The following is a 13,661-nucleotide window of genomic DNA, read 5'->3' on the forward strand; positions in this document are numbered from 1 at the left end:
GCAATACCTCCCTATTTTTATACTCTATTCATTAGGAAATAAAGTTCAACAATCTATTTGCCTTCCTTATTGCCCACTGATCTTGTGTGCTAGTTGTTTATAGTATTATGCATAATAACCCCCAAACCACTTTGTGCTGCAGTTTTCTGCAGTCTTTCCCCATTCAAATAATATTGAACTCCTCTACTGCCAAAGTGCAAAACCGTATATTTCCCCACATTTATGTTCCATCTGCCAACCTTTGGCCAACTCATGTAACCTGTCTAATTCCCTCTGCAGATACTTTGTGTCATCCTGCCTCCCTATTATTATATAATCTACAAACTTTGCGTTAGAACATTCATATCCCTCATTCAATTCATGAATGTATTGTAGCCCCAAACTCATTTCTGTGGCACAGGTTGCCATCCTGAAAATGTCCCTTCATCCCAACTCTCTGTCTTCTGTTACGTAGCCCAATCTCTATCCATGTAAATATTCTATTCTCAACACCATGGACTCATCTTATTGAGTAGCTTATATGAGGTACCTTATCAAACACTGTTTGGAAATCCAAATATATTACATCTATTGGTTCACTTCTTCTGTCTACCCTGCTGTTACCTCCTCAAAGAACTCTAATAAATTTGTCAGACATGATTTCCTCCTCATGATCCCATGTTGATTCTGCTTGATTTTATTATGCTTTTCTAAATACTGTGCTGTTACATCCTTCATAACATAATCAAATGTATTCCCAGTGACAGATATGAAGCTAACTGGCCTATAGTTACCTGTTCTATAAGGATGTTATATTGGCTGTTTTCCAATCATCTTGGATTTTTGATGAATCTAAGGATTCCTGAAAGATAACTATCAATGCATCTACTTTCTCTGTAGCTACCTTATTTTAAATCATAGGGTGCAAAGCATCGGGTCTCGAGTACTTAATAGCCTTTTAGCCTCATTTATTTCCCCAGTACTTTTTATTATTGTACTTATTTCAGTTATCTCTCCATATCTTAAAGGAAAACAGTCGATTGGAAAAAGAACTTATAGAAAATTCAGAGAAGCTGTTTGAGTTTGAGAACCTAGCAAAGAAGTTACAAAATAATTTGGACACTATATTAAAAGAAAAGGTAATTCAATTTGATTTATTGAGGTTTACCATGTGTCTAGTAGTGGATGATGCCGGAGGTTTGACATCTACTATGACATTCAATTGAAAATTTTGTTTTTTGGAGAGCTATGTATTAATCCTTTGCAAATAAATTAGTTTACTTTTCTCAAATATGGTAATTGATGAAAATCTGAAATAAAATCAGAAATTGCTGAAAATACTTTAATGAAAGGTCACATGTCTGAAATAATAGTTCTATTTTTCTATCCACAGTTGCAGCCAGACTAAGTATTACCAACATTAGCTGATTTTATCTCTCATAATGTGGAAGTTGCATTGAAGATTCAGATTTGTGCTGAATATATTTATTTACTGAATATATATTTAACGTAAATAAAAATATTGTTCAGAACTACAGTAATCATTTAGATCAAAAGGAAATAAAAATCCATTTTGAAATATATATGCTGGTCCTGTTGTTTTAACTTTATAAATTTTGACTTTTTAAGCAATGCATTGTAGAATATATTCAATGAAAACTGCTGATCAAATTCACTGTGCACATATAGAATAGACTCAAAAATGAAATTGTAAATACTGGAAATATTTCTTTCCCATTTCTTGCTTACAGTTTGGAGACCTTGATCCAACCAGTGCTGAATTCTTCTTGCATGAAGAAAAATTTACCCGGATGAGAAAGGAATATGAGCAGCAATGTAGAGTAAGTACACTTGAGCCCACATGTAATGGAATTTGGCAAACAGGACTTTGGCTACATTTTTAAAGTAAGCTATGGGCAGCTGATGGTATTTGTGGGTTGGTTCTGTTATATGTTGTTTGTCACTGGTTTTTAAGCTTAATCTCCTCACATTTTCACGTTTGTAATTGCTTTCAGCTATTTAACCTGTCAGACACTGAAGCAGACTTCAGTACGAAATTGTCAATAATAGTTAAGTGAATGTTCCTGAAGGCAACAACATTTCCAAATGCTGAAAATGTGTTGCTGGAAAAGCGCAACAGGTCAGGCAGGATCCAAGGAGCAGGAGAATCGATGTTTCAGGCATGAGCCCTTCTTCATCTCCATTTCCAAATGGCAAATTACCAAAACTCCAAGGTGCTATTGATTGTAAACAGGGGCTGCCCCAACCATCAGCTACCAGGGTATCTATTCCACTTTAGTTCTGCTTGTATGACTATCTGTACTGGACACTGCAGGTGAATGCTGCACTCCTGATGAAGATTCATGGAGCTTTCGTGTGAGGGTGGCTCAGCTTGTAGCACTAAGTTATGATTCATCTATAAACCCTGAAACAGCAGGAAAGTACTAATGCGAAAATGTGTATCTCTCATTCAGATTGATTATTGAGGACATCATAAAGCAGAGAGACCCAGTGCCTCAGTTCTTGGGTCTGGTCCCAGTACAATCAAGCCTTGCATTCAGGACCATAATCATTGGCTGTATTCTCTCTAACCTCTCAATTCAAAGAGGCATCCACATGGAACAGCTGGAGCAAGGATATTCTAATTAGAAGCTAAAAGATGTCATTGATGAATGTGAGGAGCCTGAGAATGTAGAAATAGGCAACCATAAGAAGCATTTGGCAGACTTTCTCCTAATCACGTGTGTGTTCTCCATAGTTATGCCCCCTTTGTTTCGTATACTTGCATGTTTGCGTCCATTGAATTGAACAGAACATGGTAAATTAGGGAAATGGGGCAACCGTTTTGCTTAATCCAAGATCAGTCAAATAGCAGTGAAATGAATGTCCTGCTTTTCTTTGAATATGACTTAGGAGATTTCTTCATCTAGCTGAATTGGGCCTTGATTCTTACCTCAGCAAAAAACTACATCTCCAACAAGGTAGAAATTCCTCAGTACTCTACTAAAATATTAACCAAGATTATGTTTTGGAGTGGAGCCGAATCCCACATCCTACTGATTTGGAGGTAGCAGCGCTACCAATCAAAGCAGTTAGGTATCAGTTCTCTTTCAGAAAGCGAGAAATGTCCTTCAATTTTGAGACTGTGTTTATTTGTCGATTGCCACCACTACATATCCTGTAAGGCCTGTTCGCAACACCAAAGAGAGGAATTAAAGTCAATTTTTTTGTGTGTTGTAGAGCTATAATAAAATCACTTTTACTTGCACAGAATTATTTATATATCTATTTTTAATTATCTTATATATTTATCAAATTTAGGAGCTCCAGGACAGGATTGATGAACTGCAATCTGAGTTACAAGCATATCAGACACAAGGGAGAAGTTTTAAACCATTGATGAGAAGTCCCTTGTCAGAGGAAATGGAGAGCAAGAGTGATGTTGTCGACTGTGATCAAGGTACTATAATATGCTAAGACCGGGGCATGATATTCTAGAATGGTGGCAGGTCTAAAGGTGTGAGTGAACTTAATTATTAAGTAGCGGATGCTGGATCAGACCCCTTCCAAACTTACCTAAATACGAATGCACCTAGCTTACTTGGGTAGCCATTTATAGCCACACTCTTGCTTTTACCCTGACCCTCTTGTACCCCTTAACCAATGAGTCCCAATGCCAGAAACCCTACCCCAAATGACACTCAGCCTTTCCAACAGTCATGCTTCATTCTGGGAGTCTGGTAGCAGCAGCCACACACTCTGTCTTGGTTGTCCTGAGCTCTGACCTGCAGGCTTCTGAGATTGGCTGGCAGATCCATACAGGGGACTTGCTGGGCTGGGGTCCTAAGTCCAGCAGAAATTCCAGTGGCAGCTAAAGAACTGCCTGATTCCCAGATGAGCTGACAGGCCTTCTCCCCTTAGGTGGTCATAGTTTCCTTCCTGGGAACTCCTGCTTTTGGGTTTTGTTCAAAAACAAGCTCAAGATTTTTGAGATTGGTTTGGTTTCTTGTAATATTCAGTCACATGTTAGAAGGCACATTTATCATCTAAGGAATTCTGAAGCAGTCTAAAACTTCATGCAGAACTTGCTACATTTCAATAGTATTCAAAGAGTGAAATAAATACTTTGTTATTTAAAAATCTTCTTTTCTTAAATCTAGAGTGATATTTAACAATAGTGGTGAATTAAATATGTGCTTCATTCATTTCCATGAAACCAGGATGACTTTGTGGAAGCGAAATATAAGCAGCCAGGGCTCAAGGCCAGGATTCCAAAGCTTGTTCCTGGAATTTCAGATTTTGATCAATCTGAATTAAGAGTGCAGGATACTTCAGGTTTTGTGCTTATACCTTGTACACCTGACTTGGCCAGCTCTGTTGTGGGGAGTGGTACTTCCTAACCTGTCTCAATTATCATGGTGTCAAGCCTGCTTTGAAAGAACTCATGGTTTACATCCCTTCAGAGGTATCATGAGCCTTAGTTTGAATGATGTGCAGGTTGAAAAGGCTTTATAGATGCCTTCCATGCCAAGCTATGCCCCTCCACTGTGCCCGATGGTTCCTTATACTCTCCTTGGAAAACTTTGAAATACTTCTCGAGCCCAGACATCCAATACTCAGGTTGAAACACCTGCATTCCAGGGAAACATTGCTTGGTTGACAGATCTGTCTGTTTGATCCATTTTGTAAATTGCAGAATATTTACACATGATAAAAAAATGCATTTCTAAGTGCTTGCATTTTTTACACTTGGGCGGCACGGTGGCACAGTGGTTAGCACTGCTGCCTCACAACGCCAGAGACCCAAGTTCAAGTCCCGCCTCAGGCGACTCTCTGTGTCTCATTCTCCCCGTGTCTGCTTGGGTTTCCTCCGGGTGCTCTGGTTTCCTCCCACAATCGAAAAATGTGCAGGTTAGGTGAATTGGCCATGCTAAATTGTCCGTAATGTTAGGTGAAATGGTAAAATGTAGGGGAATGGGTCTGGGTGGGTTGCGCTTCGGCGCGTAGGTGTGGACTTGTTGGGCCGAAGGGCCTGTTTCCACACTGTAAGTATTCTAATCTAATCTAATCTTTAAAGGATCTGGATGATTGACATTTTCATAGGGCTTCAGAAAAATGTGTATTTTTAAAGTAGAAAATTATAGTTTATTGACTAGCAATGTTTGAGAAGATTTGTAGCTCAGGTTGAGGTTCTGGATGTAGGTTTGCTCACTGAGCTGGAAGGTTCATGTTCAGATGTCTCGTCACTATACTAGGTAACATCTTCAGTGAGCCTCCGAACGAAGCATTGTCCTTACATACAGATAAGGAAGGACACCACTTCGACTGGGACAACACATCCATCCTAGAACAAGCCAAACAGAGGCACCCATGAGAATTCCTGGAAGCATGACATTCCAATTGGAACTCTATCAACAAACACATTGACTTGGACCCGATTTAACATCCCCGAGAAAAAGAACAGAAAATAACATCACCATAGGAAATGACATCACCACAGGAAATGATATCACCAACTCAAAGAAACCCAAACATATTAATAGAAAGCAGGAATCATCAGCAATGCTTCATCCAGAGGCTCACTGAAGATGTTACCTAATATGATGAAGAAATGTCTGAACACGAACCTTCCAGTTCAGTGAGCAAACCCACATCCAGATTATTGACTTTTTAAAAAGCCTTTTCACACACATTCTTATCATTTATAAAGTTAATTAGTTCTCCCCGGAATATACAGTTGCTGAATAGCTATGGAAATGCCACAGTTTGGCATGGAGCTATGAGGCTCCATGACTAGAAATGAATGGAGGATCACAGATGTGAATGCCATGGGAGGTCGATGAATAAGCATAGCTTGGCATGAAGGATATGTGGAGTAATGAGGATGGATTGGGATGATAAAGATTGCATGTGATAACATTGATTGGGTATGTGAAGTACATCGGATTGTGAGGAGGGATGTCTAGAAGTCTGTTCTTCACTTGACTGGCATTATTACAACTAGGATGAAATTCCAGAACACTGCAGTTGGCCTCTTAAACAGACCACCTGGACATCCAGCAGCCCTGTGACTCCCTCCAAACTGGAGGAATGGCAGGCCTGAATCCTGTTAGTACTTACAGTTGTCTGTAATGGGTGAGTCCCTCTTTACCGCAGGGTGAACAATCCAGAAAATTTCCCAACTGTTTCCTGACTATAGGATGGAAAGCCAATCCAATATTCCTGATTTTCTTTTAACTGAATGACTGTTTTACATTACATTCATTTATTTGCCTTAAGGATAGAGCTTTATTTAAACAACCAGCACAAAAATCCTGACTGTTTTTGGCAAAATACTATATCTTTTTCAGGTTTTGTTTCTGAAGAATGTAATCCATTGAACATGAGTCTGGAAGCAGAAATGGTCATAGAACAAATTAAGGAGCAACACCATCAGGCAATTGATGGTTTTAAAACTGAACTTGATGCTAAGGCAAGTAAATGGAAAGCAATTGATTATTGAGTGAAGATTACATAAAATACACTGAAAATCTCATTTCATTGTTCCTGGGCAATTTGCATGCTAGTATTGCATATTTAGATATTTCTTGAAGAATTCTATTATTAATTATTTTAATAGTGATATATATTGGTTTCCCTGTATCATCCGTGGTATGGGAGTATCACTGGTAAGGTATGCATATGCAGCCCAGTCCTAATTACCCTAGAGAAGGTAGTGGAAAGTTTCTTTCATGAATGACCCACAGTGAGATGTTCTGAAGAAAATTCCAGGATATTGATGTAACAAGTTTAGATGAACACTGATATATTTCCAAGTAAGATTGATGCATTGAGAAATAACTAGCAGGTGATGATATTCCCATGCATTGTCATAGTCATAGATCATAGAGATGTTATAGCATGGAAACAGACCCTTCGGTCCAACACGTCCATGCTGACCAGTTGTCCTTCTAAGTGAGAATAATTGGAGGTCTGGGATGCTATTGCAGGAGGATCAGTGAATTGTTGCAATGCATCTTGGTAATCCCTAAATGGTATATATCACTGCCACCCTAATGAAGGGAGTAAATGTTCAAAGTGGTTGATGGGTCACCAATCAAGTGGGTTGTTTTGTTCTGAATGATGTTGAGCTTCAAGAGTCTTGTTTGATTGGTAACCATATAGTACTTGTAATTATATAATATTATTATGCTACCATTTCTAAATATCGTGTGTGTGTGTGTGTGTGTGTGAGAGAGAGAGAGAGAGAGAGAGAGAGAAAATTACTTGTAAAGCATGACAATATTGGTTTTTCTCAATATTCCATTTCAGGTAAATTATTATGAGGAGCAGATCAATGAAATCAAAGTTAAATATGAATTGGAGAAAGAAGATATTAACCAAGAACACAACAATAACGTTGCAAAAATGAATGATGAGTTCAATGAGCTCAGAAGCCATATTTCAGAACTTCAAGAAGCAATAGAGACCCTTAAAATACTACAACATACAACAGAATTTAAACACAAAGAAGAAAAGGAAGAATTGCTGAAAAAGTTCAATGTCGATAAAACACAGCTAGAGGAGCAGTTGAAACAGGAACATGAAGAAACACTCCAAATCAAATTGAAGGAAGTAAATCACTGTCACCATAATGATAAAGAAGAATTGTTAAAAAGGTTGACTGCTACTGAATTGCAATTGGAAGATCAACGAAAAGAGCTGAAGGAAGTATTCCTAAGAGAAAAAAGGGAGCTGGAGCAAATTTACCAAACACAAGTTTCTGAAGTTACAGAAAATCTTGAGCAGGAGAAAGAAGAGTTGCAAAGGAATCTTTTGCATGCACAGCAAAATGAACTCCTACAGGAAAGGTAAGGATTAGAATGAAGACTGCTGTGAAATTTCACAATTATAATTGGGAAGGTAACTTAAATATTGAAGGCTAATCCAGCAAATATAAATAGGATAGCAGGTGGTGGATTGAGATAAACTGAAATCAGAATTTACAGTTTAGACTATTGACAACTTATGACCAAAAATGCAACTTAATTCTTGAACCTTTACAAATTATGAGGGAGCAGTTTTAATGGGCCACATTTCTAAAAAGAATTTAATGAATTTTCATGTCGTGTTATGCTTCAATTTGAGTTCATCGAACATAATATTGATATTTGTAACAGAAGACTAATAAGAGTTCATTTTGATCTTGTTTTATTTCCTGAAGTCATACTGATAAAACTAATGGAAATATTTGGAACATGGTTTGGAGATTACATGACTAGCCTTAATCAAAAGAGTTTAAGCACTTCTTGCAGGGTATTATCCCTACTTGTTAATTTTTTGTGTTCAGCAAAAATTTCTAATATTTTCTATTTATATAAGCAAATTGAGTTTTCTCATTCAAATCAACTCAGTTTTGAGTTTAACCTTCAAATGTCTGCATTTGTACACAGATGAATCAACATTTCCTGCTATGTTTTGCACAAGATCCTCCCAGTATTGCTTACTGGATTCTCACCAACTTCCATTTATAATTTATTTTACAGAGCTTTTCTCTTGACTAATTGCTTGCCTTAAAATTATTGACTGCAAAATTCAATTCATTCGTGCCCTTTCTCGAGCACTACAAATGCTATTTTGGCTCTAAAACGGTGTCTGTTGTGTTGGTGTATGTTTATGGTGCAAGAGGGAGCTGTGAGGCACAATAGAGCATCAACCTGAAGAGAATCTGCAGAGTAGGCAGATAGTAATACAAACCACTGTTTGATGATGATTTGACTCCAGTGCTTGGAACTCAGTGTTCCAATGTCCCATGCGTAACAAAGTACACATTCAAAAGCGAGATGGAATGACCCTAAGCACTAACACTACTGACAAGGATCATCAATGAATTGCAGATTGGATGCTGGTTGAGTTGTGCTGGCTATCACTGCTATTATAACAGTGTTTGGTGTTTTCTTGAGGTCTATAAAGTTTCATAAGTCTACAGGAAGTAGACTTAATTTTAGATAGGTAGGGTGGCAGATGTTGAGCTACATTTTATTGATTTCACAGATTCTTCACAAAGCAGTTGTTCCTTGATTTGATGTACTCCTCCTTGGAATACAGAATGGCCAGGAGACATCACAAAGCAGGGCAAGCTATTGGAAGAGTTAGGGTGGGGAGGGGAAGAAGGGCTCTCAACAGAAGGCTATATCCAACAAGGATATTCAAACAGCCATTCAACTATTCAAAACCTAGCAAGGAACATAGTGTTAGATATCTATGGCTCAGTTAGGAGGACGTTGTCTCTGAAATCTGTCACATCATATCTATAACCTCAGAGCAAGGAAAGGACCACATTGCTTGTGGCTATATAAATGACTATGGTCATGAACATTTATATGTTAGGATCCTTCCAGAGTGGGGCACAAGTTATACATTTCATGCTGACTGAATATAGCAATCATTTTAATTAGGTGGCAGCATCATATAAACGTGCTGCCTGCATCAGAAACAACAAGTGTAACTACACTTTTGAGAAATGTTGAATTTTGCCCTTCCTTTTGAATCCCTGGTGGACATAGGATTTTGTGTACTACCCATTATTCATGTGACCCTGGGTGCAATTTTACAATTTGATATTGAGCATCACCAGAACTGAATCTGATCTTTTTCTCACCCATTGTCTAGACCAGCCCAACTCCAACTGGTAGTAATCAGAAATTGGAATGAAGAGTGATTTGTTTTCTCCCCTATTACCAGAAACTTTGCCTCAACTGAGTTTGATTTGTAATATTTCCAATTTTCTATCATTTAGGAAAAGCATGGAAAACAAATTTAACCACAAGATTGCCAAGATGGAAGCCCAGTTTGCCAAGGAACATCAAACAATCATACTTAAATTCAAAGCAGAAACATCTGAACTTGAGGAAAAATACCAACATGAGCTTTTACAACTTGAAAAACAGCTTCAGGAAGAGAAAGGGCAGTGGGAATTTGAAAAAGAGGAGCTTTTACAGGAAAGTGAAGGTGAGAAAGAAAAGTTGAAGGAAATGTTGAAAGAGAAAAGCTTATTTGCTCAGATGCTCATGGAAGAGAGAGACAGTTTAGAGAAATCTTGCAAAGATGAACTAAATAAATTAGCTTCCGAACATCAGCAGCTTCAAAAGGAACTGGAAGAGTTAAAATTTGCTACCTCAAAGAAAGAGAGTATTTTGACAGATGAAATTATCAGCTTGAAGAAGGAATTGAATGTACAATTACAAAAGGAAGAAGAACAATTGGCCAAGGCTGGGCATAAGCAGGAACAGACCAGAGTATTGATTGAACAGGTGAAAGCAGAATCTGAAAAGCAATTAAATAGACTGAAATTGGAAAATCTTCAACTGGAAGAAAAGCATTCAATGATTTCTGTTCAGCTCCAGGCAGCATATGAAGAATGTGACAAAGAAAAGGCAGAATATTGTTCTGAAATCTCCAGACTCCAAGAGAAAATCAAAAATATGGAAGAGGACATGGTCTTCCTTGGTGAAAAGCAAAGGTTCAACAATGAACTGGAGGGGAGAAGTAATGAGATGAAAAACAAAATTGCCCATTTGCAGGAAAAACCACCACAGCTGGAAGTACAAACATTGTTACTTCCAGACTCAAACAATGAGGATTTGAAAAAAGACTACATGGAGATGAGAACTGAAACATTGGAGTTAGAAGAAACTTCTCAACCATTAAAAGGAAAAACTCTAGATCAACCAAACCTGCAGAAAGCCAATCAACTACTTGAAAGAGAAAAGACAGAATTAATGAAGGTGAACACTGAACTTCAAGCAAAGATTGAACAACTTCAGGGTAAACTGATGACTCTTACAAACTTGGAGAAAGTGTCTGTATCATCAGAAAAGGAAATAAGATCAGAAAACTCAAATCTGAGCATGCAGATAAAGGAACTAGAGGAAGAAACAGTGGACATTTCAAAGTTACAGAAAACAATTGAGTTGTTGAAAAATGAAATGGGTAAAATGAAATCAGAGAAGCTAAAATGTCAAGATAAAGTTGAACCGTTGCAAGAGAAAGTTGAAGTTCTCACACAGCTGCTCGAAGAATCTCAGAAAGAGCTGGCAGAAGTAAAATTTCAAAATATGAGCTTGAAAGACAGCATGAAGGAATTTCAGGAAAAAGCTCTGGAGCTCTCAAATTTACGAAAAGCTATTGAACTGTTTAACAGTGAAAAATTAGAAATGATACAGGAGAAAGTACAACTTCAAGAAAAAGTTAAACAGTTACAAGACAAAGTAGAGGTATTTTCAGAATTAGAGATTGCATGTGAAGGCTCTGAGAAAGAAATAGTAAAAGTAAGGGCTCAGAACACAAGTCTGCGAGAAAGAACCAAGCAATTGGAAGAGAAGGTTGTGTCCATTTCAGAACTTCACAGGAGAGGTGATCAAACAGAAAAAGAGAATGCTGAGTTAAAAGTAGTTGTCGCCAGATTGCAAGAGCAATTAAATCAGCAACAAACCAGAACAAACAGGTAATGATTATGGTTATTTTATGTAATTTTAGTCAATTCCCAGTTCTTTTGTGATAAATGTCTTTTGGCTGAAATGTGAAATTAACATACTTTCATTTCTAATGTTTGCTTTTCCAAACATGTGGACAGCTGACTTCTTTGAAATGTGGTAAGCTGATAATCCGAGTGGTTTAAGGTGGTGCATTTTCAGTTAAAATTAAACTAAAAAGCATTTTGTTTATAGTATCAGCTAGACTAGAGAGGCTAGATTTTCCATCCCTTGATTATAAATGGGTGGATTTCTTGCCCTGCTTAAAGGCTTGTATTGTCCTTCTTTGTAAGTGTTGTTCCTAAAGATTGCTGTGAGAATCATTGTGAAAGTTAATTATGCTTTGAATCACATCAGTCCCAAAATATTAATTGCCTTATTATCCAACAGATGATTACTTAAAATGAAATTGGCCCATTATAAGAAAAATGGATGTTTAGTCCTTGTAAGATGCAATAATTTCATTAGGTTTCTTGCAGTTTTTTCTGAAAATTTTCACATTTTGTTTTAAACTTTGCTATGACTCTATTGTTTGACATCATTTTAAAGTGAATGCATCTTTGGTGAATATTGTAAACTAAACTTCTGTTGACTATTTGAGTGTAGAAGGGAGACTTGGACAATATTTTTTTTCTCTGGAGCTTCTTCATTACATTCAAAAAATGTTTGAACTTTCTAAATGAACAAAAAAAGCTATTTTATTTAAAATAGCTGCATTAATCAAAATGAATTTATTTTTAAAATTGAAGGATTGGGATTGAGGATTAATATTTTCCTTCAAAATTATATTTTAGCTTTTAGTGCTAATTTTACCAAAATTTATGAGCATTTATCATTATATTACAACCTTGTTGCTTTTGTTGATGGATCTGTGTTCCTAAGAGCAAATATTCATATTGTAATCTATAACATATATTCCTGTCCAAATGTACTGCAAAGAGTTGGAATATGCAAATTTAGTATTCTGAATTAAATGATCATGGGAAGAGGGCATACTTATAATTGATGAATCTCTGAAATGGATAACTTTAAATTATCTTAACTGAAATAACATTGATATAAACTGCATGCAGAAACATAATGCAAGATTACATCAAGTGTTCATTCAAAGCATATTTCAGAATGGGAAAGAGCTTTTCTTTATGATAAAACTGTTTGCTGGTATACTGTCTCTATAAAATGCACCACTTTCTGCATTATTCTTAAAGCATGACAGAATGGTGAATGTTGATGTTTTAGTTTATTGCATCATTAGGTGAAATGCAGTACCGCATGTGTGACCCTCTTGTTCTATGCCATTTTCTCATTTGCATGTTCACACCTTGCCTTAAAGTTAAGGCCATGACTGTTCTTTAATATATCTAAATATACAGCTAAAATGGCAAATATTTCAAATGTACCAATTTTAATTTCAACTTTTCTATTTTTTATATTTTTGTCAATATGTATGCATCTACATCACTCCATGATTTTAATGTCCTTTCCCATTGCAAACTTGCAGCACATCTTGGGGGACATTTAATCAGATATGCCAATTATGTCCATGGTAAGAAAGACATGGACAGCATTCCAGGGGAACAAAGCAAGCAAACCTGCATGGGATTGATTGTGGGTACTTAGATGTGGTTGTGAGTTGGGGAGGGTGGCCTTGTTCAAAGGCATTCCACATGATTAAGAGATCCAATGTTAGAGATGGAGTCATCACTAAAGATAAAGACATGGATAATGGTAAGATGAGGAAGGGATATGTTGATAATCAGGGGCATGTTGATATTCAGAAGAAGGACATGTTGGGTTTCTAGAAAAACATTAAGGTAGATAAGACCCTAGGGTCTGATCGGAACTATCATAGAATAGTGAAGGAGGCAAGGGAGAAGATTGCTTGGGCCTTGAAGTAGATTTTCGGATCCTTGTTTGCCACAGGCAATGTCCAAAAGACTGGAGAACAGCCAGTGTTATTCTGTCCTTTCGGAAGGGCAACAGGGTTAATCCAGGAAATTATAGGCGAGTGAGCTTTACATCAGTGTTAGGGAAATTGTTGGAGAAGAGTCTTACGGTCCAAATTAACTCATATTTGAAGAAGAATGGACTTATTAAGTACAGTCAGCATGGCTTTATGCGGTGAAGATTTTGTCTCACAAACTTGATTGAGTTTTTTGAAGAAGTAAT

At 37.1% G+C, this 13,661-nt stretch overlaps 1 protein-coding gene across 3 annotated transcripts in view; it reads left to right on the top strand.

The window, feature by feature from the left end:
- nin (ninein (GSK3B interacting protein)) overlaps positions 1 to 13,661 on the top strand; it is a 184,346-nt gene that overhangs the window by 141,983 nt on the left and 28,702 nt on the right. For all 3 annotated transcript variants that reach the window (XM_060829183.1, XM_060829184.1, XM_060829185.1), the window contains exons 12-17: positions 1,008 to 1,118; positions 1,731 to 1,820; positions 3,301 to 3,439; positions 6,330 to 6,451; positions 7,291 to 7,829; positions 9,758 to 11,464. In XM_060829183.1, coding sequence (XP_060685166.1) covers positions 1,008 to 1,118; positions 1,731 to 1,820; positions 3,301 to 3,439; positions 6,330 to 6,451; positions 7,291 to 7,829; positions 9,758 to 11,464 — 2,708 coding nt within the window. The remainder of the gene's footprint in view (positions 1 to 1,007; positions 1,119 to 1,730; positions 1,821 to 3,300; positions 3,440 to 6,329; positions 6,452 to 7,290; positions 7,830 to 9,757; positions 11,465 to 13,661) is intronic.

The sequence above is a fragment of the Hemiscyllium ocellatum genome, chromosome 8 (genome assembly GCF_020745735.1).
Source record: "Hemiscyllium ocellatum isolate sHemOce1 chromosome 8, sHemOce1.pat.X.cur, whole genome shotgun sequence".
In the NCBI taxonomy this organism is placed as follows: Eukaryota; Metazoa; Chordata; class Chondrichthyes; order Orectolobiformes; family Hemiscylliidae; genus Hemiscyllium; species Hemiscyllium ocellatum.